General features: G+C 37.0%; 1 protein-coding gene across 1 annotated transcript in view; it reads left to right on the forward strand.

The window, feature by feature from the left end:
* The window catches only part of LOC140158732 (uncharacterized), a 72,911-nt gene that overhangs the window by 14,514 nt on the left and 32,968 nt on the right, over positions 1 to 25,429 (forward strand). Inside the window, exons 2-5 of the mRNA XM_072181930.1 lie at positions 8,253 to 8,520; positions 11,654 to 11,765; positions 19,897 to 20,747; positions 22,955 to 23,140. Coding sequence (XP_072038031.1) covers positions 8,461 to 8,520; positions 11,654 to 11,765; positions 19,897 to 20,747; positions 22,955 to 23,140 — 1,209 coding nt within the window. The 5' untranslated portion in view covers positions 8,253 to 8,460. The remainder of the gene's footprint in view (positions 1 to 8,252; positions 8,521 to 11,653; positions 11,766 to 19,896; positions 20,748 to 22,954; positions 23,141 to 25,429) is intronic.

Here is a 25,429-nt window from a genome sequence, read left to right on the forward strand (position 1 = left end):
CAATAAGGATGCGGGTAACAATGTAAATGAATAAATGTGGATATCAGTACATGTATATATCTAAATTTAAAAAATTTCTTCAGGAAGATGAAAGTATCATTTATGATGATTACATTTGCAAGTGATAGGTTTAATCATCTGACAGTGATCATCACTTACATTTTTGAACTAGTATGAGCTTAGAAATAGGGCCAGATGCCTGCAAATAATGCATGTTAACATAATAATGTAACATCCGAAACCCACAAGTATAGAGAGTTACATTTTTACTGTAAAGGCATTATCAAACTTATTTTGATATGTCAGTACTCGGTTATCATTACCTTGTTCACATATGGATTAGCAATATATGTGGATGAAATTAATTACATTTAGAGCATATTTTTGACCACCAAACCTGCTATTTTGCCCATTTTCAGTTTCATATGCCTGAAAAGTTACCTAAAAGTGATCGCAGAATGGCCATATTTGGTCAATAGTAACTTGGACTCATTATTTTCCTATCACAACTAATTTGCTAACTAATAGACATTACAGTAAGCAATATCTAGCTTTGGCAACAGGTTGCTTTTTTAGAAAAAAATCTCATTTGGCTTTAAGGGTCTACAAAGTTTACAGACCAAATGAACAGAATTAAGCTCCAAGTTTTGTATTTTCATAAAATTCAAGTCATCTGCTATGAGAAATGACATATTTTAAGTGTCTTCTGTCAATTTCATTTTTACCCTCTTAGTTCACACTTTTGATACATGTTAAAAAAACCAGAGCCGTATGTGAACCAGAATAAAAGCTAATATGCAGCCTTGCAGGCTTAAGCTTACTGTTTTAAGCTTACTGGTCGCTCACAGTCTTGTGAAAGATCACACATTTAGGGTTCAAGATGACCACCAATTTCGTCAGGAAGGTCAGCTGAGAGACTTCAGAGATGACTGGTTTGAATCCAAGCTGTCACCACGCCAATAAAAGGATTAGGGATTAATCTAATGTGATAATCACAACCAGGCACATGTAGCTTCCACGAGTGCAGAGACAGAGAGAGAGCCCAACCAGGCTCAGTGCACCTTAAGGGCACACAACTATGAATCAACTTGCGCAGTGGCGTTTCTTTCACTTTACCTTGTTATTTCAATCTAAAATGGGCAGCAACCCTTCTCGTCAGTTATTACTAATACTAGCGGTCACCCGTCTTTCGTAAATAAATAAAATTGTACAAAATGCATCACCACCCTCCAAGTTTTAATTTTATTGCGAACAATTTTATCAACTCCCTAATTTATTACCGATTGATCAGTCGTTTTACTTAATTCATTTTAATCAACTTCTTCTTTGTTGCCCCCCCCCTCCCCGTGTTGTCCCCTATCCTCCCGTTCTTTCCACTGTTCCCAGCTCACATCCCTCTTCTCCGCTCTGCCTCTTATCTGTCCGCAGTATCATGGTTTTTGTCTCGCCTGAACATGTTCAGGGAGAGACTTAGTAATCACTGAGAGTACATAATTAAGAGAGGCGCTACATCGATCGCTCAAGTGAGGACAGCGTGAGCTCGATACCTGTGCAAGAGTCTGTTCGTCACGCCACAAATCCTGAAAGGTGATTATGAATGTGTAATGATATGAATGAGAATGGAACTAGTGGTGACTTTTTAAATAAGATTTTCAGCGCAAAATATGCTAATTATGTACCTAATTTGCATAATTTATGCGTATTTGATGCGTATCAAGCAAAAAAACCTTGTGAACAGCTTATCTGGAGATCCGTATGGGGTACGGTGACATAACTTGGTGGGGAGTAGCGGGGCCAGAGGTTCTCGACCTGATTAGATTTTGAGCGCTAAATATGGTAATTAAGTACCTAATTTGCATAATTTATGCGTAACAAGTAAAATACCATTGCAGGGATGCCAACTAGTACGATTTTGCCGTATTTTGTACGATTTTTTGTTTAAAATACGATTTTACGTTTTCCTCTCAAAAAATACGATTTTCCGTTTAGCCTATCAAAGAAAAAAAACACGTAAACGACTGATGTCAATTTCACTTACTGGAGTTAAAATAACCGATACTTTGAAGCCTAGCGTTGTATAAAAAGTTGAAACAAAATCGGGCTTCGTTCCGGCTCCACTGCCCGTTAATCACGCATTCTGCCGACTTTCGGATGATGCATGCACATTAAAAAATATTTAACATGTTTAGTAAGCCTACAAGATGGTTTCCGAAATAATTTTCTCTTGACTTTCAGATGGTTCATGCACATTAATATTTTTTATTAACTATCTAACTGCTACCTATGTAATTTCTTCTGAATGTACTTACTCAACTATTTAGCTCTACTGGTGCAAAAGAATGGCCTACAAAATGGATTCCTACAGCGTTTTTCTGCCGACTTTCGGATGATGCATGCACATTAAAAAATATTTAACATGTTTAAATAGGCCTACAATATGGTTTCCGAAATAATTTTTTCTTGACTTTCAGATTCATGCACATTAATATTTTTATTAACTATCTAACTGCTACATATGCAATGTCTTCTGAAAGTATTTAGTCAACTATTTATTGGTGCAAAAGAATAGGCCTACAAGATGGTTTCCTATAACTGCCGACTTTCGGATGATGCATGCATTAATGGTGCAGGCAGTGGCACATTAATATTTTTTCAAATACTAGTATGCTTCAGCGTTTCAAGCATGAGGTAGGCCACACAGGTGACACTCCCCCCAAGCGGGGGTGGGGGAGGTGGGTGTTTGAGGTCTGGTGGAATGGTCCACTTGAATCAATGAATTATTAGTACGAAATTGTGCATCATATATGAAGGTCAGCCACGTCAATCATGTAATAAAGCCAGTGCAGCGGTTTCAAAAATGCCTTGTACATGGTTAAGTATAGGAAAGTGGACATTAAAAAGTGCTATAACTCGAAAATGGAGCCTCTTTGAATTTTACATTTGAATTTCTTGTTGATACATACCTTGTCCTTGCTGTGAAAAATAGTAATCACCAGTAGCCCCCGGGTGGGGGTGGAGGAGGTGGGTGTTTGACTTCTGGTGGAATGGTCCACTTGAATCAATGAATTATGAGTTTGTAATAGTGCATCATATATATGAAGGCAAGCCATGCAAATCATGTAATAAAGCCAGTGCAGCAGTTTCAAAAATGCCTTGTACATGGTTAAGTATAGGATAGTGCACATTAAAAAGTGCTATAACTCCAAAATGGAGCTCTTTGAAAATTGCATTTTAACTATCAAATTTGTCTTCTGTAAGGGGCTTAAAAGGGTTTTTACAGTGTAGAAACACTCTAGCTTCGGGGGGCTTGGCTCCCTCGACCCCCATCGGGCTGTTGCCCCTGGACCCCACCAGGGGGGCCTTAATCGGCCCCTGGACCCCCGGCTGCATGACGCGATGCACCGGTCGCTTCGCCCCCTAAAAATACAGTTTTGTATGGCAAAATACAGTTTTTGGGGTCTGTGAGTACAGTTTCTTGAGTTGCAAGGTTGGCATCCCTGCCATTGTCTCAGAGACTAGGGGTCGCACGTTCCTCAAACTTGGTGGGTGGGTGCATCTTGACCCCAGACTGAACAAGTTTGTATTGGTTAGTGGATCAAGGTTACCCAAGGTCATTCAGGGGTCATCTGAGGTCAAATTAGCAAAAGCTGCTGTATGGGCATGAAACTGGGTGGGTACAGACAACATTTAGAGCCAAGGTCATTTTGGGGTCATCCGGGGTCACCTAGGGGTCATCTGAGGTCAAACTACTAAAAACTGTCGTATTGGCATGAAACTTGGGGGGTACAGTCAACATTTAGAGCCAAATTTTGGAAGGTCATTTTGGGGTCATCCGGGTCAGCCATGGGTCATCTGAGGTCAAGTTACTAAAAACTGTCATATGGGCATGAAACTTGGTGGGTTCAGTCAACATTTAGAGTCAAATTTTTGGAAGGTCATTTCGGGGTCATCCGAGGTAACCCAGGGGTCATCTGAGGTCAAATTACTAAAAAACTGTCACATGGGCATGAAACTTGGTGGGTACATTCAACATTTAGGGTCACATTTTTGGACAGTCATGTCAGGGTCATTCAAGGTCACCCAGGGGTCATCTGAGGTCAAATTACAAAAAAACAGTCGTATGGGCATGAAACTTGGTGGGTACAGTCAACATTTAGAGCCAAAATTTTGGAAGGTCATGTTGGGGTCATCTTGGGTCACTCAGGGATCATCTGAGGTCAAATTACTAAAAACTGACATATGGGCATGAAACTTAATAGGTACACTCAACATTTAGAGTCAAATTTTTGGAAGGTCATTCCGGGGTCATCCAAGGTCACCAAGGGGTCATCTGAGGTTAAATTACTAAAAACTCATATGGGCACGGAACTTGGTGGGTACAGTCAACATTTAGAGTCAAATTTAAGAAAAATATCATTTCAGGGTCATCCAAGGTCACCCAGGGGTCATCTGAGGTCAAATTACTAAAACTGACGTATGGGCATGAAACTTGGTAGGTACAGTCAACATTTAGAGTCAAATTTTTGGAAGGTCATTTCGGGGTCATCCAAGGTCACCCAGGGGTCATATGAGGTCAAGTTACTAAAACTGTCATATGGGCATGAAACTTGGTGGGTTCAGTCAATATTTAGAGTCAAATTTTTGGAAGGTCATTTTGGGGTCATCCGAGGTCACCCAGGGGTCATCTGAGTTCAAGTTTGCTAAAACTGTCATATGGGCATGAAACTTGGTGGGTACAGTCAACATTTAGAGTCACATTTTTGGACGGTCATGTCAGGGTCATCCAAGGTCACCCAGGGGTCATCTGAGGTCAAATTACGAAAAACTGTTGTATGGGCATGAAACTTGGTGGGTACAGTCAACATTTAGAGCCAACATTTTGGAAGGTCATGTTGGGGTCACTCAGGGTCATCTGAGGTCAAATTACTAAAATTCGTATGGGCACGAAACTTGGTAGGTACAATCAACATTTAGAGTCAAATTTTTGGACGGTCATTTCGGGGTCATCCAAGGTCACCCAGGGGTCATCTGAGGTCAAATTACTAAAAACTGTCATATGGGCATGAAACTTGGTGAGTACAGTCAATATTTTGAGCCAAATTTTTTTACTTTACTCACTAAGATTGAAAAAGATGAGGGGGGGGGGATGAGATGAATATGCAGCGTAACTCTGTGAATGATTAGGTTTGCAAAAGTGAAATTAGCAGTTGCATCACCACCGTTCGAGTTTTTATCATGAAAAGTTTTCCAACTCGGTAATTTATTATAGATTATTTCAACATTTTAAATAAAGAATAACAAAATCAAAATTTAAATAATGAAGAAGGAGGCGGCCTATATGCTTCACCCTGGCAGGGCGTAAGACAATGCGAAACACAAATTAATATAATTATGCGAGGATCGGAAATAAACGATGCAAGCCCGAGAAATTATAATTTAAATGACGTGATTGGGGCTCGAGCAAACTGGCATATGAAAATATTGAGAGAGAAAAATCAGGACTCAGCGGGATTGAACCCGGTCGCTGGATTACCGGTCCAGAGCTTACCACTGTACAACCTGAGTTCACAGTCGGTACTCGGGCAATCTGAACTTAAGTCCCCATGATAACTCTCTCATTGTGTCTCAGCGGCCAATTATATATTAAATAATGAAGAAGGAGGTGGCCTATATGCTTCACCCTGGCAGGGCGTAAGACAATGCGAAACACAAATTAATATATGCGAGGATCGGAAATAAACGATGCCAGTTTCATATGCCAGTTTGCTCGAGCCCCAATCACGTCATTTAAATTATAATTTCTCGGGCTTGCATCGTTTATTTCCGATGGGGGAGTGCATTAGATGCATCAACTTCAGCGCAAATTTTTTTTTTGTGCATTATTTTGTCTAATTTCTCGAGCAACAAGTAATACGAGTTCAAAACCTATTTCATACACAAGAAGAAAAAAACACATGATTTTTGCTCTTTTGATAACAAAATAATAACTAAAAATATTGGAAAATAGAACCAAATATAAATGCATCAACCCACCCCAAAACTAATCAAGCCGACGCAAACGCATGCAAAGCACTACGCGTAGTACGCGGAGTGCACATTATACACAATCAATGCATGGTTTGGATTTTTCTAACGCTTGCTCTGATTGGTTCTCGCTATCTTGATTTATTGTTGTTATATGAGTTATGCATGTTTTACAAAAGTGTTGTTGTTCAGCCCTCTTTACAACAAGTCAAGAACCGCAGGACCTACAAAAGTATATATTGAATTCTTCTACACATTCGCTATGAAATGATCGATGCAATTTTTGCCAAAGCTCACTACTATTCGCAAGATGCTGTGAACTACCAAATCGCAACAGTTTAAAATAGTTGCTAACCTTAAGGCCAGAGTAATGGAAGACACATCCATCCACGCCCGAATTTGAGATTTCTTGATATTTATCAACACTAAGATGTATTCTTTCATTTGAAACTGATGAAATACAAATTGCTAATATTTATTCGTATTTTTGCTTGAGTTTATTTCACTCTTTTCAACTCTAAAAAGTCACATGGCTCAAGACAGCCTAGTAAATTGGCGGGAAATAATGAGTCAGAAATGTGCGATTGCAAAATATTGTGATTACGTGCTGATTCAAGCGTGGCGTGATGCTGGCGCAACTCTGCTGCGTATGTCCAACGCAGTCAAGGCGCATTCGGTATGTTGTTAACGCCAGCAAATGTGGTGTAAACAAAACAAAAATTTGCAGTCAAAATGCCACTTTGATTTTTTAATTATTTTGAATTTTGGCGCACTGAAAGCATTATAAAATTATAAAACATTATAGATTCATTGGTGCAAAAAGATGCATATTTAGACCATGCACCAGTTACAGCTTTTACAAGCGTGAAAGTCTTACCGTTTAAAAATATAAGGACGTTTTGTGCATAATTTTGACATTTTTTTACAAAAACATCGATTTCTCAGAATTCACTTTTGACAATATTGCACGATTTTTGTGACAAGATAATACGAAAAATATGCAAGCAAAAGGTAAACTTTTTGCACTATCGTTTAGAGTACATCAACGTCTAGGGAAGGTTTTCTCATTTTTTCAAAATATTTATTTTAAACAAAAATATATATCATTACCTGCAATTTTTAGCTTAATATAGAGTGACAAAATTGCTCTTTTCACATGTTTTTTTCAATATTTCGAAAAAAGAGACAAATTTCTAAAAATAAAAAAACCTTCCCTAAGTTCATGTCTCTTCTTCATGAAAAGCTAACTGAATTTTTTTTACTCCGAACAGATATTTTTCTAAGTGGTCACAAACAAATTGGGGTAAAAAAGTGAATTTTTGTGATTTTTTAAAAAACTAGAGATTTTTGAACAAATCTGACGTCACCATGAGACTCCTTGACTCATTTCCTTTCCAAAAATGTATAGTTTTATATACTTTGGACATACAATTAAGAAATAATGATGCTCGAAAAGGTCCATGTCCTCTCCCATTACTCTGCCCTTAAGGGGGATACTACATGTACACCCCTGGCCAATTTTGTGTCTATTCTTGCATTTTTCTCAAAATTTATAGTGCATTAGTGACAAGTAAAATATGTATATTATAGGGACAAGGACTACAACTACTGCACTGAAAATTCAGCAACTCAAGGCAAGTAGTTATTGATTTATTGATCAAATATTGTTTTTCCCTCATTTTTGACCGTAATTAACTCCACAACTGTTGTCTGTGTTGAAATAAAATTTCCAGTGCAGTGTTGTAGTCCTGGCCCCTATTATATACATATCTTACTTGTCCCCAATGCGCTATAAATTTTGAGAAAAATACAAAAATAGGCACAGAATTGGGCAGGGGTGTAGTACCCCCTTAATGAGCTTATTTGCATATTTTGGCTACATTTTCATTAAAATCCACTCTGCAGCTTTAAAAACACAATAAACAGTCAACTTCAAACTTGATATTGTGATAGTATACATGTATGGTGGCCTGATGTGCTGTATAGTTTTGTGTTGTGTTGTGTTATTTGCATATTTACAAACCTTTGTTATTTTTATGGATTTTATGTTTTCTAGTTTAGTTGTAGTACTTTGGGTTGGTTTATTCCTTCTTTCCTTTATCTAAAATGTGTGGGTGCATGTGCTGATTTATTCCCCATCAGTTCCGATTTGTTCAATCTCCAATTTTTGTGTTAGTTTGCCAGGTCTTTCTCATTTTAAATGTGTTTTTTGTTTTATTGAATTGCAGATAACAGTTTGTTTTGGAGATCAGTACGTCTAAGGCAACATGTAACAGGTGCAATGTCAGCCTTCAAAGCGACTTCAAGATGATATATGTTCATCTCTTTCATGGGAACTGTCTGAGAGAAGCAGGTATATGGCAGAAGTCTTGTCAGTGTTGCCTAGAGGCTTTGTTGCTGACAGCAGAAGGGAAGGACGGAGAACAGTGATCAAATATGGAAAGCACAGAAGTTATTGATATTGATGAGTTGCTTGGAGATGGACCACCAAAAGAGGTCAGACACCACTTTCAAATTAAGTATAACATTGCAAATGTCATTGGCAATGTAGTGGAAAGATATAGCTATCTCTTCCCCACCCATCAGTGTTGGCTAGATGTCCACATGTGAACAACATAGCAGGATTCAACATTGATTGGGGGGGGGCAAGGGCATGTGATCACTTACAATTACATTACCCCAGATTGAAAGTGTCTCAACACATTTGACAAGCATGGCAGGCTAATGTTACCAGATACCAAATCAGAACCAAAATTGTCATTAATTGGCATAATAAGTGGTTTCATAGTTCAATAAGTATCAGAGCTACCATGTTGTGTGCGGAGGTTTTTCTTTCAGCATTTTGCTGAAGGGTATTTTCACTATTTTGTGGTCATGTTTTTTATGTTGGACACCAGTTGTGTTGCATTTGTATTTTTCAAACAAATCACATGCTTTTACAGGTTTGGTACTATAACTTCAAAAGTTTACATTAGAACCCAATAAAAGTATATATATTCTGAGAGCATATACTCAGACGATTTCAGAAACGATACAATGGGAGTCATTATACAGGGTGACTCATATAATATACAGGGTGTAACAAGCAAAATAAGGATGAAAATATTAGTTCAGTTAGGCTGTATTGTTTTGTGCCATGTTATAATTTGCATATTTATAAATATTAACGAGCTTAAATTTGTATATTGCATATTATTTGCATTTGAAGAGCTTGGTTTCAAAACCCCTTACATCCATCTGAGTCAAATTTTTTGGCCTCCACACATGTGTGGGGCTTATCCCTGGGTTACAAGGAAGAACAGATTCTTGATTGTGTTTTCAACTGATTGAGTGTCCCAGGTTAAAGAAGAAAACAAACAAACAACTGTTATCGTCTGAATGGCTGGTTGCCTCCAAAGGTTGTTTTTTTTGTTTGGCTGGCTGGCTGTCCTGGCGGAAGCAAATTCATTAATCCACTGTGCAGCTCAAACGCAATAACCGACCAACTTCTAACTCATGGTGATTGGATGTGGTGGTATGATGTGCTGTATATTTTTGTGTCATGTTATTTGCATATTTATGAATATTAATTAGCTTATTTGCATAGTTTGCCTACATTGTCATTTTAATTCATTCTGCAGCTTAAAAACGCAATAATCGACCAACTTCAAACTTGCTATAGGGATTGGATATGGTGGCCTGATGTGATGTTTGGTTTTTGTGTCATGTTATTTACATATTTATGAATATTAATGAGCTCATTTGCATATTTTGACTACATTTTCATTAATATTAATCCACTCAAACAACACAATAAGCGATCAACTTCATCCGGGGTCAAATCGCTATAGATTGTCGCAGGTTCATGAAATTTGGTGGGAATGACCACGAAAGCAAGACAAAAATGTCAAAGTTATTTTGGGGTCATTCGGGGTCAAATCATCATAGATTGTCACAGCGACGACCAGGTTCATGAAATTTGGTGGGAAGGACCCACAGAGGTCGGTATACACAAGAGCCGAACCACTGTACATGTTCACGTAACCGCCTCAACTCATTTGCATAATTTTGGAGGTGGGCTGATCGTATTCTGATTCGTCGAACATCTAATTTGCATTGTTTTGGAGGTTTCCATATTTGGGTGTACCTAATTAATTATTAATGACCCGGACGTTGTTTACATCATGACGTCATAGAGCTTGTTACTCGTCCGATTCGAAACACGAAAAAGTCTTGCCGAGATAGTTACGTTTGCGGCCACGAAGTGGTATACAATTAAGCTCATCTTGTTTTACTAAAGTAAAACATCTTTGGAAGGACCACAGAAGAGAGACAAAAAATATCAAGGTCATTTTGGGGTCATTAGGGATCATCCGGGGTCAAATCGCCATAGATTGTTGCAGTTTCATGAAATTTGGTGGGAACGACCACAGTAGTGAGACAAAAACTGGTCATTTTGAGATCAAATCCCCATAGATTGTTGAAGGTTCATGAATTTGAAGTGAGACAACAATTGTCAAGGTCATTTAGGGGTCATCCAGGGTCAAATCACCATATTGGTGCAGGTTTATAACATTGAGTGGGAACAACCCCTAAACATGTTTAAAATATTTATGACCCCAAAGATCAAAGTTTAGGGGTCAAAGGTCAAAATTCAAAAGTGGTCCAATCAAGCTCAAATTGAACAAGTGTGGGAGAGTTGGCGCAGCGGTAGTTCCCTCACCTTGCACCACTGAGGTCCTGGGTTCAAGCCCTAGCCGAGCCCAAGGACTGTGTACTTGGTTTATCCCGATTCCATGTTTATTTATTATTTTTTATTTATTACACTTTATCACTGGCACAGAATTACAAAAAATATATAATAATAATATTGCACATAAGTTACATCAAAAATTACACTTTATCATGAAAGGAACAAAATTTGTTTGAAAAAGTCCAATGAATGGCTGGAGCGAACAGGTGCCAAGCACCTCTAAGACCGCCCCACCAAAAAATAAAATAAAATAAATAAATAAATGTTTGCTCTCACAGGTTTTCTCCGGAATCTCTGGTTTCCTCCTGCTTTCAAAAATCGGTGGTTAGTTGAATTTGGGGAGCTGCACAGATAATTGGTGGATACAATCTAATTAAAATAAATAAATAAAATAACTGTAGATATTGTTATAGCGCTTTATGCCCTAAAGAGTCTCAAAGCGCTTTAAATTTATTCAGCCATCATTAGAATAAGTCGGAACCACATTTGCAGCCTACAAATGGTGCAGAGTTCATCAGTACAATGAATGTAACTACCCCTAACAGCTTCCCATTGCACCTGGGTGTGGTGAGGCAAAGCGCCTTGCCAAATGACGCATCACAGTGGTGGGATGGGGACTCGAAACCACGTACGTCGAGCAAGCTTTCAGATTATGAGTCCAACGCCGTAACCACTGAGCCACTGTGTCCTCCGTAAAGGAGGGGAACCTTCTGGCAATGATAGGTTTGCATTGCAACCGGCCGTGGCCTAGTTGATGCAATCTGATTGTGATGATTCAACATGGCAGTGAAATTACAGTGAGCTTGAATCCTCTTAGATCTGGAAAAATGCTTAGAGACATTAAATCCAAATTTTATTCATTAATTTATTTTAGTTATTTTTTTTCTCATAAAACAGAGCTTGGTGGCTGCAGAGGAATATGACTTTGAAGGGTTCCTAGATAATGCACTTCTTGGATCAAAGACACAGGGAAATGAGCTCCAAAGAAACTCAGCAAGTTATAAAAGTGGTATGTATCACATCAAACATACACATGTACTGTAAAGAACAGTTACTCAAATTTTGCTATATTTTCACAACTTCAAAATGTTGCCAAATCTTAGCTTTATAAAGGTATGTAGGAAACACAAATACTGTATTTCGTCAAATAGTCGCCCCCCTCAAATAAACGCCCCCACCACTTTTTTCAAAGATGTTTAACAAATGCCGATATTTCCATGCTATCTTGTGTAGTAAGCTTACTAAGTTGTCCACATGGTCGTAAATTGCGTCAATAATTGGCGAAAGTCTGGATTGGAAACCCAGAAGTGAACCAGAAGTCAGTGTTTCTAGTTCATAGTTCGTCATTTTAGTGTGAGTTTTAAGTTTACCTAATGATTTTAATGGGAATTATGGTTCTAAAATTGACCTTGAATAAACGAAATACAGTATGTGGAGGTGATTTTTTACAGTAGAGGCCAAATATGCATTATGGGTGTTAAAACTTGATGATTGTGAGGGTGTGTGCACATATTTTCACCATGAATTTCAGGCTCATGAGCTTAAGTTAAATTCTTTAAACACAAAGATTGTAGATGTCCATGGTTTCAAGACCCATTCCAGAAGGCTCTACATACGTACATACCGTAGCGTTTGCCTAATGGCGCATATGGGCTCCTTTGCCTTGGGGGGAATTTCAAGTGCAAATAAAGAGCTCCCTCCTCTGAAATCCTAACAAGAATTAAAGTTTTGTGCCCTTATTTGCTGGTAGGAATTTTACGGGAGGGCACTTTTAGGTTATGCCTAAAATTCCACTTATGTCAAGGAGATCATAGCGCCATTAGGCGAATGTAAACATAAAACCTTTACATGTAGGTCTCCTATTATGGGTCTAATGTCAGGTTCACAGTGTGGCGATTGATTGTCAGATTTGTATATAAAAGACATTGAGCAATGCCATGTACCGGGTGTCCCAAAAACGTTTACATGTAGATTTTTGAAGTTAATGTTATAACAAATATAAATATAACCTTTTCATGACATATTGTACCCTCTATGTCAAGTTCACAACATTAGCCTGCATTCCAGGCATTCCTGACCAAGCTCTTTACGTGACATAATGCAACACAAGGTTCCTTATACCACTGTCACACCCACCGTGCATTTAGCTGGGCACTTGAGTAGGCCCAGCCATAGCATGGCAGATGCAGTATTTTATTCTGATAAACAAAGAATATAACTTGCTCAATTTTATTTCAAGAGTTCAGTCAGAAATGTAAAAATAAACAGCAGCGATTTCAAGTCAACAAAATCCAAGCAAGGCCTAAATACAAAAGATTGTTATTCATTTCACTGTGTTGATGGCAGGAGATACAGCGTGCAGAACTGCTTTCATCAAAACATGTTCTTCTCTAATGTCCATCTTCCTTTATTACCACAGTGAGTCAAGAAGCTCTATAACCGATTGATTTTCAGTGTGCAATATTTAATTTTTCAATATGTTTTTTTTTTGCGCAATAAGTTCAACAATGAAAAATTGATGGTTAGCCACTTTTGACACCCCTGTCATCTTGCGCTCATAAGTTCAATTGCTTTTAAGATATGGAATTGAAACTTAGCAAACAGTTACAAGACACATGAATAAATAATATCTGACAAAATGCCATTGTTTTGTTGTACCATGTGACAGACAGCTTGTTTTGTTGTACCATGTGACAGACAGCTTGTATCATCACTTAATCCAGGTTGCAACAAAAATGCAACTTTCAATTTGTTTGAGGTCTAAACAGTTTCAAATTTGCAACAAAAATTCCTGTATTTAATCTAAAGGAGAACTTCTCATTTACATGTGCAGGGTACCCCACACTCTCCATTTAAAGTTATTTTTAAAGGGAAATAGTCAATACAAAAGAAGTGTTTCATTTCAATCCTGAGTATACATGTCGAAAGTGCTCAAATTAACATCTCTAACATGCCAGTTTGCAGTGGAAATAATCTTCACCTCCTGTGGTGTTCCTGTGTTAAACACACCATTATTTTAACCAGGAAATGCCACTATGGGAACATCCCTGGTTAAACCATAACTTGACAAATCTTCATTTAGGCAAGTAGGAAACACATGTGGAGGAGGTATAAATGAGATGAATTTCCACAATGCATCAAAAAACCTTATGAAATGATTTTTAAAACACATTCACAGTGAATGAAAAATTGTGCGCCAACATTAACCCAATGAAATTAAAACAAACTTTGAAACATTCAGTTGGTCTCATAATAAAATTTTTGAAAACATTTACGATCTTATTTATGCATCACGTTATCTTTAATGAAAAGCGCCTTTGTGCCATTTATATGGTCTTATCTCAAAGCACCATTAAGATCCCATAAAAATAACAAGTCTACGTGAAAGAACAACAAGCACATTGGTGCACAGAGATGTTAAAGGTCAAATGTTACTATTTTGTTACATTTTCATACTGTCATGGAAATGTAAGTTTTTGCTATCAATTACACCATTTATACACAAGAATGTGGCAGCTACAATCCAGGAAAAAAAAGTTGGCACACTTTGCCTCAATTGCCTGTCTTTTGGTATATCTCTGCCCCCGCTCTCCCAATTCAATGTTGGAAAGATGGGGAGTGGGGAAGGTGAGATATATGGGGAGTCTGTACTTAATTTTGGTGGGTACTGTCAACATTTAGAGTCAAATTTTTGGAAGGTCATTTTGGGGTCATCCAGGGGTCAGCTGAGGTCAAATTACTAAAAACTATCGTATTGGGCGTGAAACTTGGTGGGTACAGTCAACATTTAGAGCCACATTTTTGGAAGGTCATTTCGGGGTGACTATGGGTTGTTGCAGGTTCATTACTTCTATCAAAAGTAATCACGAAAGCAGGCAGTCGCGAAAGCAGACGAGACTTGTGGTTTAAGAACCGCCTTGTTTGATGATATATTTGGAAATACACCGATTTGGAACTCCTAATTTCAGTATGAGTATGATAATGAGAAAAATAGGATCTCATTTGAGTTCTAATTTATTACACGAATCTCATTAATAAAAACACTGTAGTCTATATTAATTATGATTATCACACACGCTGTATAAATGTCAGTAATTCCTTAAGATTCTGTAAGAATTAGTCCCATTTACAAGAAACATTTACATGTTCTTTTTGAATGAATGCTTGGTTTTCCAAATATGTGACCAGCTCCAACAAAACCCGGAACAAGTTGCCAGGTATGTTTTTGAGTTATAGGCCTTTACAAATTTTGGAATTCTTAATTTCATGGTATTTGACTGTGTGACTAAGTGGATTTTCAAATCCTTACTTATTAAAACGAGCTTTATTTAATCAATAAGTAACATGTATGATAATCCCTATTCAATCCTGTGTAAGGCAGGAAACTAATTAGCCCAGTACTCAGATTAGCAATTTTGCAAAAATATCAAGGTATCATTTACAAAATTTTCCACATCTTGAAAAGTATTGATGCTATGTATTTAATTTTGGTATCATTTTAAAGCTTATTGTCTAGTGCTTACATTTTTATTCAAATCATGTGTGATGCACCCTGTATATTTATGTATCATGAAATAGGGGAATTTACCTTTATAATCATGCAATAGTTTGTTTATCAAGACTTTCCTGGAAAACCAGTATAATAGAAATAACAACAAGGGGAAAATCCCTGAGACTGTAAAGAAATAATGACATCATGGGAAAAACCCACAGGAAGTGATGTAATGTGAAATGTTAATGTTATTAGAACATTGGGAAAATCCAAGATTTGCTACAAAACATCATGTTGGTAGTAATTCTTGGCAGACCTGTATCAATATGATTGTAATATGAATGAATGTAAAAGAGCAATTATGTTAACCAGTTAAAATCAGGATACTCAAGGAGTATTACTGACTGTGGCCATGGAGATCATGAGTTTCCTACAGTGCTATTTAAAACAGCCTCTGAGAGATGAAGATGGATAGATGTTTTCACCGACAAGCTGGAACGCAGCGAATGTGCTCCTCCTCATCAAAGGATTAAAGTTCTTCTGTCGACTTGCTGGAGTCTGGTATTTTAAAACAACACATCTGTCGAATACAGCAGAGCAGTGTTAAAGAAGCCCGTTTCCTGGAGAAAGAAACCAATTTTGGAGAAAGCCGCGCAAGGAGGTATATCTTTGGAGAAAGCAGCGCAAGAAGATAAGTGATTGGAGAAAGCAGCATCATTTTCGTGTGAGGAATTTATTCGTATGGATATTTGTATGCAGATGTACAATGGACTTTGCTGATTTTCACAGGACAAATAAATAAGGATACATACATCAGCCATCCAGAACATTGCAAGAACTCTAGAAGAAGATTGCTGGTTAAGTACTGAGTAGTTAAAATATTATTGTGATTGTGTAATTATTTTATATGTGCATTTGTTGTCATACAATGTATATAATTGTACCAATCATTTTGCTTTTTTAATCAAACAGTGTATTTGTGTTGTGCATTCGTGTGAGTTCGGGTAAAAGGTGATTTTGGCCTTGAGTCAAGTACGACTCGTAACACATGAAATGTCAAAAATGTGACTTGTTCCTGTTTTGTCAGAATATCTTGAAAAGCATTGATGCTATGTATATAATTTTGGTATCATTTTAAAGCTTATTGTCTAGTGCTTACTTTTTTATTCAAATCATGAAATATCAAAAATGCTACTTTTTCCTGGTTTTGTCAGAATGGGTCACATATATATCAGGTCACCTTCCTTTAATAATTAATTGAATTAAGGGCAAGGTCACCCAAGGTTAAATCACATCAAAGAGAGGTCATCCAGGGACAAAGGTTATATGGGGTCAATGGGTCAAACATTCTCGCTATCATGCTGCTGGTCAATTGGGACAAACATTGCATACATATGGTAAAAGCTGGACTTTGACCAAAATTGATGGTGCAATTTCTGTGAAATCTCACAATGCCTCTTTAACACTTTGATACCCCTGAGTTAGAGAATAAATGATAGGAATCTTTGTTATTATGCGCCGGCATCCACTACTCAAAATATTGGGCCTGCCTGTAATCTATCACACAGTAGCGGATAGTAAAAACAAAAATTCCTATCGTTTCTCCTCATTCTTAAAACTAGTTTTATATAGGAACAAGGACCGTTGGTAACCGTAAGAGCGGTCGCTCGGGACAAGGAATTCAATTTTGCAGTTATGGTGTCTTTGAAGCAGGTTTAAGTTTGACCCTATTTTGACCTGTAACCCTCTGTGAGCTTAACCTTTGCCAGAAAGGGTATTTCCATCCACACCAAAAAAAAAATCAAAATTTGAAAAGTTCAGAAACATTTTGAAAAACGTGTACCGTATTCGACGTAATAAATGCCCCGGCGCTTAGGAAAATCATCAAAAGGGGGCGCTTAATAACTACCAAATTTTGTAAATCAAAAGTGTTCAGAAACCGATTTCGGACACTTTTGATGTCCAAACGATTTTCGGGAAAAAAGCGTCTTGACACCAAAAGTGTTCGGAAACCGATTCCGGACACTTTTGATGTCCAAACAATATTCGGGAAAAAAGCGTCTTGACATCAAAAGTGTTTGGAAACCGATTTCTGACACTTTTGATGTGGCCGTGTGTCCTGAACTCGCCACCCTTAGCGTTACATGACAAATATTATGAATTTTTACACCAACCGGGTTTCTAATTAGATTATCTTGACAATCACCAACCCTAAACTAGCAAAAGTATACATTTTTGGAAAGCTGAAGGCATAAGCAATTCAAATATATACATTTCAACTCATTATACAGGGTGACCTGCAAGTTATACAGGGTGGAATGAAAAAGATTTTGATAAAAAATGGGTCACTCAATGCATTGCTTATTACCAACTTACAGTAATAAACTGGAAGTAAACAACATTCATTTGGTTAGAGGATATGGAGAGCCAACTGACTTTGGAAGAAACCAAAATCACAGCTGTTTGGTAATCTCGGAATATAGGGTGTCCCAAAGTATGTTAGATTTTTTTACAATTCAACATATTTTGAACCTAAACATTTCCCCCTAACCCATACAGAAAAAATATGTCCATATTTAGATTCCTCGTCAAATTTCCCTTCAGAAAATCTATACTTTGACTATGATAGGATAAGTAATTAAAATTTTACAGTAACTTTTAGATTTTGAAGACATCTGCATTACTTACTACAGTGTTTAATATGACAACGGGTAGTTTTGTATGGAAAAGTTTGTATTTTCTAGACTAAAGCAATCATAAATTATTAAAAACAATTAGTAGAATTGTTTAGCTGTAAGGCCATGAGTGTTTTAGATGCTAAATAGAGTCCAAATCCAATTTACAACCTTTACAGAAGCAGATTACGCACTAAAAATACCAATCCCATAGAGTTTGTGTGTACCACATCCCCCACCACCACATCCCCCACCACCGCCACCATGCCCATTCCGAATTCTATGAAGCACAGTGTTAGTATTAAACAAGTTCAAGTATTTCTTTTTACAGGGTTGAAAGTGCATTTTATTTAGCAATAAAATGAGACCACAAGCATGACAATACCTTCTTGCTTGACAGAGATATCATCATTTGTTTTGAGTCGACTTTGGCAAAATGTAACGTCGCCACCTTTTTTTGGTGGCGAGCTCAAGACACACGACCATGTCCAAACGATTTTCAGGGAAAAAAGCGTCTTGACATCAAAAGTGTTTGGACACCGATTCCAGACACTTTTGATGTCCAAACGATTTTCGGGAAAAAAGTGTCTTGACATCAAAAGTGTTCGAAAACCGTTTCCCTTAATTCACCTGAATTTCCCTCAATTTCCCTTAATTCTCTTCAATTTCCCTTAACTTTACTCAATGTTCCCAATTTTCCCTCAATTTCCCCTCATTTTCCCAAATTTTCCTTAACTTCCCTCTATTTTCCCAAATTTCCCTTAATTCTTGTCAATTTCCCTTAATTCACCTGAATTTCCCTCAATTTCCCTTAATTCTCTTCAATTTCCTTAACTTCCCTCAATTTCCCCTCATTTTCCCAAAGTTCCCTTAACTTCCCTCTATTTTCCCAAATTTCCCGTAATTCCCCTCAGTTTTCCCCAATTCCCCACAATTTCCCTTAATTGCCCACAATTTCAATTAATTCACCTGAATTTCCCTTAATTTTCCCAAAATTGCCCTTAATTTCCCCCATTCCCCTCAATTTCCCTCATTTTCCCCACTTTTCCCAAATTTCCCTTAATTGCCCTCAATTTTCCCCAATTCCCTCATTGCCCACAATTTCCCTTAATTGTCCTTAATTTCCCTTAACTTCCCTCAATTTTCCCAAATTTTTGAGAATCGTGTAATACCCCTTTAATTACATAATTAGCATATTTCCAGTATGGGGCCGGTATAGGCCATCTCCCTCACCAAGTACCATAGCCATGCGACAAACGATGTTGATGCAAAAGCATTTTTTAGGAAATTAGAAAATATCAGCAAAAAAATTAATACATCATGTCATACCTCTTTAATTCATTTTGTGAGCTTAACCCTTGAGGATGCCCTTTAATTCATTTGTGAGCTTAACCCTTGAGGGCGCTCATTCTAAAATAATGCGAGTATTTGCATCCAAAAAATCTAAATTTCAAAAATGCAGAAAATTGTTGAAAATCGTGTAATGCCCCTTTAATGACCTACTTAGCATATTTCGGAATGAAACTCTTTTCCAGTATGGGGCGGTATAGGCCCTCCCCTCACCAAGTACCATAGCCATGCGACAAACGATGTTGACGTAACAGCATTTTTTAGCGTTTGTTACTAACGGACAGACTAACGGACGGACTAACGGAGAGACACGGTGACTTATAGAGCTGCTACCCGCAGCGGCAGCTAAAAAATAAGTTACAAAACTTAAGGTCATGAATGCTCCCTTCATTCTAAAAATGAACAAAACCTGCTTACAAATTTAGTTAGTTCATTTTTTCGTTATTTTTCTTTCATTTGTTGTATTTCTCTTGTCGTTTTTCTTTTCTTTCTTTCTTTCTTTCTTAGTTATTTTATAATTTTGAGAAATTGTTTTCATGTATGTTGTTTGACTGATGCTACAAAACAATCAACAAAATGACATGTTTACAATTTTGCATGTTAAAATTTTTTATCTTTGATAGACAAGGAGCAAGAAGACAAGCAGGCTTCCAACCCCAATGGCAAACCAAAGTTGAGGACCAAAGCTTCCTCCAGCAACTATAGCAACTCAGAAAAGGATCTGCTGTCTTCTGAGAAGGCAAGAACTACCACAGTAGGAGGGAGGATGTCTATAGATAGGACAATGACCCCTAATAGCCAGCAAGAAGCTATGCTAGATGTGCTATCTTTGAACAGTGTTTCCCAGGATACAGCAGTATCAGAAGAAGTTCTTGTTTTTGATGTCAACTCAGAAGAATTAAAACAGTTTATCTTGGAATTCCAAGAGGAGAGTAAAACATCTGCAGGAGACTTTTCTCCTGATATCACAACTAGAAGTCATAATTCACAAAGAGACAGTGACAGTCTCTCTTCTTTGAGCACCTGTGAGTCGCATGATGATAGTCTATCATCAAGCCTTGCATCTGGTGAAAATCACATTTCTCCTGACAGGGTAAAATTATCAAAAGCTTCAAAAGGGAAAAGTATGCGTGTCCTTATGTCAAGTCTACTGAATAAGAACAGGACACATCAACCTGATATGTTGGGCTCAGGCGATGATTCCAAAAGAGATAGACAGAAAAATAAAAGCAAAGCTATCAAGAAGACAGACAATCAACCAAGGGCTACACCATCCACAAGAAAAGAAACAAGTTCCTCAACAGAAAAATTGAGGCAAATACTTGGGGAAGGTGATTGGGAGAAGAAACTGAAAGTTAAAGGGCTTCCAAGTTCAATTTTTTTGCAAGCTGAACCTGAAGGGACTTCACCTAGGGAAAGCTCTTTGCCAAAGCAGGTATTACAAGCTGCTATCAAAGGAGATCAGCAAATACTGGTATGGCTCAATGTTAATTCACTCCTTTTGTGTGTTTGTGTATTTTGTTTGTTTGTTTGTTCAGGAAGACAACTTTCTGTCTGCATCCATCCATGCATCTGTCCATCAGTTCAGGGAGGGGTGCTTATTAGGTCAAAATGCAGTAATACAGTTCTGCACCACATAAACCATTGTATAGTGAAGCTTAAATCCATTCACAATAATGTTATTATGTCTTTGATTCAAAAGAAAAGTGACTCAAATTAGCAATATTTTCCATTGATGGATATTCAAAATTATCATGATTGTTTAGAAAGGTCATATCATAAGCTTTCAACAGATTTGATCAATACTATTCAATTCTACAGCCATTTGAACAAAGTAGTCTAATTTTGGAACTGTCCCACGATGACCTGTTCCCACAAAATGATAGTAAAGTCACAAGTAGGTAGCTTGAGACGTTCCAACTGTTCAGTTGTTGGTCTTTGCTTGCAGACACATGTATTGACAGGGGTATGTCCTTTGTGAATGTGGACAGAATTGAATACAGAGTACAGCATATTATGTCCCATTCACAAAGGACATACCTCTGTCTTCAAACAAAGAACAGCAACTCAACAGGTTTCAAAACCACCAACTTGCAACTTAACACTTATTTCGTGGGGGGAGGTCAGAAATGTTCTATGCACAAGTGCATGCCATCTGGCCAAAGTCATGTTTGATTTGCAGCAAATTTTCCAACATCTCTTGACAGCCCACAGTTACTCATTCAAAATACATACAAATGCCTTTGTGCCACCTGGGAACCAAGGGAGAACAGTGCCAGTGCATTGATTGGTCACCCCAGGTTAAATAAGAAATATTATATTATATTAGAAAGCAAAATTAAACTTGTATGCTATTCAAATTTGGTACACACACTGGAGCGAGTTGTGTGTACCAAATTTGAGTGACATAGAAGTTTAATTTTGCTTTTATTTACACCATTATATATATATATATTGACGACTAACATGAAAGTGGAATATTCAAATGCTAGGTAAAGACACAACTAAGTAAAAATATGACATGCCTTGGATCAATACCTGGGCCTCTGGGATACTCAAGTTTTAATTGGTTTGGGTTGGGAATTAAGTGCCACTGAGAATCTGAAAATTGACCCATCAATATACCAATTCCCAAGAAATTTTAGGCCCATCGCTATAAAAAAGAAAAAAAGTTTTTTACAACTTTTCCACAAATTTTTGCTAATTAAAAAGCTAATTTTGCACAAATGACCCATCCATTACCAAAATTGGTCTTGAAAGGGAGGGTCATTGATATACCAAATGGCTGAAAATGTGACTCATATTTGTGGCACATCCTGTATGGTCATTTGTACTGAGTAACCCCATCAAAAATTATATGGTGACAATAATGGCAATATTGAAAATGAACAAAATTGCTATGCTTTTTCGATTAACTTATAAATATCAAATTGAACAAAATGTTTTGAACGATATCATAATTATTAAACAATTTTAGTTCAGTTTGTCAGACGTATCGGCAAAAACTGCCGTACTTTTTTTAAATGGTTGATTTTGGTGCTTTTTGTTACTTACTTAGTTCTTTTTTGTTCTTCTTTTTAATTCATTTTTGGTAATGATAGAATTATTGAACATTTGGTTTAATTTCATAATCAATGTTGAGCAGGATAACATTTATTGAATTGGTTGCATGAAGTTTAGAGTGAAATTTATACAACTGTTTACAGTTTTATATTCAAGCTCTCTTAATAAGAAGGGCTGTGTGCAAATTAAGAAAAAACTGGATGACCAGGACACCAGGTCATGAAATCTGGTCATCCGCCAAAATGTTTGGTCATCCGTATATATATTTAAAATTTAGAATTTTAATTTTTTTAAAGTTAAATTAGAATTTTGCAAATTAAAAAACTCATTTTTTTTAAAAATCAACCATGAATGATCCTAGCAATTAGCTCTAGGTCAAGCACACTCCAAAAGTGAAAATATTAAATTTTTGTTCATAAAGTATGGGTGTCCGACGGATAACCTGCAGTGAATTTCTGGTCATCCGCCAGCAAATCTGGGCTTCAGGATGACCACTTAATTTGTACACTGAGAAGGGGTATATATCATTGAAGCATATGAATATTTTTCTGCAGGTGATAATTTACTGGTTTATGAATGACCAGATATTATATATTGTATTTCTGATATTTTGTGCAGGAATTTTTATTGCTAGCTAATCGTGAGCTGTCTGTGGTGCGTGATGGTAGGGGGAATACCCTACTACATACAGTTTGTAAACATGGTCATTTGGATTGCCTTAAGTGGCTCAGCACTGGTTTCTGTGCAGGATTACTCACCATGGAGAATGATGACTGCTTCACGCCAGCAGACTTGGCTGTCAAGGTAACATTGACTGCATGTAAACTGGCCTCAAAAAGAAACTTATAATTTTTCACAAGGTCATATCTTAAAATCCTGTCAATAAAAATGAACAAAAATTATACACATGATTACTTCAGTACTCTACTCTAAACACATGTCAGTAACCAAGCAGTTGTCCAAAAAAAAAGATTATATTAAAATTATGTCCCTACCGGTTGACACTCCTCATGGGTCAGAATTCATATTTGGGTCCTTTTCATATCTCGAAATGCCAAGAAGGTATGACCCCCTAAAGTGTGAAATGAAAGAGGTACATGTACATCATAACAAAACTAGAGCTGTTACCGCAACATAGCTGGACCATGTGGCCTTGCCTTTTTAAAAATGTATACTTTTATATGCCTTGCGTGAATAATCCATGGCTATCCGAGCCCTTACTTACTTTATTTATTTATTTATTTATTTATTTATTTATTTACCGTTACCACTCGGGTATAAACCCACCCCCTAGATGGGCAATTTCACTTCAAAAATGGTGATGGGCTTATAACCGGGGAGGGGCTAGTACTTGAACTTAAAAATAAGAACAATCATCCTCATTTGTATATGCCCGATGTACCAGTAATTTTTTATCATCTATGTCATATTTAAAAATTATAAGTATATGGAATGTTAATTTGGTATCAACTGATATTTTTTATATGTGATGCGATCAAGCAAAATCAGTCGGAACTTGGAAATATTGATTTTGTTTCCTGCTGTTTTGGGAACTCTTTAATTGCTCATATCTTTGGAACTGGTTGTTCAATTTCATTGGGGTTTTCTGCAAAATGCAGCATTGTAAATGCTGTTTACTAGCAATTGAAAATATAATATTGTCGTGTTCCGACCGATTTTGCTTGATTGCATCACATATTTGTTCTTAAATGTCAGAGAAAAAGCATTGATTTGATTTAAGAACTTAGCCAAAATTACAAATGGGCTTATACCAGAAGTCTCTAAATAGCAGCACAGCATCCGCACCAGCACGTTTTCCTGTATTATACACCTGTTTGATGGCACCCGTCTCCTGAGTTTCTTTATTTCTGCACCTTAAGTTGACACTGCACCGGCCGAGAGGTCATCGGCAAGTTACCTCCTAGTTTAGCCTTCAATTCAAGGCTGCTATTTTGGAGTAAAGACTGAAGACTGAAGACTGAAGAGTGCAGCCTAGTTCCCCAGCCTGCCTCCTGAGTTTTTATTTCTGCACCTTTTGACAAATAGGGGTGGGCTTATAGCCTTCAATTCAAGCTGGGCTGCTATATAAGACTGAAGACTGAAGAGTGCAGCCTAGTTCCCAGAATGTTTTGACAAATAGGGGTGGGCTTATATTATATCCGATTGTAGGTATTTATTTATGAGTAGAACTTGCAGAACTAAAAGTTGTAACTTGGTTTCACGCTAATGCGATCATCAGACAAACTAGTCTTATTATTAGCTCTGCTTTAATGCATCGAGCACTCTGCACGAAGATAGTCATCTTTCTCTAAGTATTTATTTATTTATTGATTGATTGATTGATTGATTGATTGATTTACGCATAACAGTATCCTCCATAATGACTAAATTAGTGATTACAAATTGGGATCTCATTTCATAAAGTAACAAAATACACAAGGCAGCCATATTGTATTTAGTATGAGAACGCAAGTAACTATGTTCCTATACTATGAACGTATAGATTCTTCCTGAATATATACTATGTATTGGCCATTAAACAAATCAATAAGAAATACATAACTGGGGTATTCCTTCCAAATAACAATATTGATCTCTGAAGACACTTTAATGACACAATCAATGACAGAAAGTACAATAACATTTAAATGGAAATGGGGCACAGTGAAATGGGGTATTGAAATATTTCTCAATCAGGGTTGCCAAACCGGTGATTTGGTAGCCCAATTGGGCAACTTTTGAACATTTCCATAGAAACCAACATTTGGTTAAGAAAAAATGAACAACATCAGCTCCATGTCTTCGATAGTTTCCCGTCTCACAGAAAAAATCTCAATTATTTTACCTACGATTAGGGCTGAAAATGTTGGCAACCCTGACAAAAATGCATCAATATCATCAAAAGTGAAATATTATAATAATTTTGAGAAACCTGTTAAACTTGTTATAAGAATATTGTTCATTGTTTTAAGAGATTTGCATTTACTCAGGATAATATACAATATAGAGCTGAGTGTTGTGGTATTTGTATTGTGTGTAAATTGCATTTTTACATATTGTAAATATTTGTTTTCATTTATTTCAAAAAGCATA

The sequence above is a fragment of the Amphiura filiformis genome, chromosome 1 (assembly GCF_039555335.1).
Source record: "Amphiura filiformis chromosome 1, Afil_fr2py, whole genome shotgun sequence".
NCBI lineage: Eukaryota > Metazoa > Echinodermata > Ophiuroidea > Amphilepidida > Amphiuridae > Amphiura > Amphiura filiformis.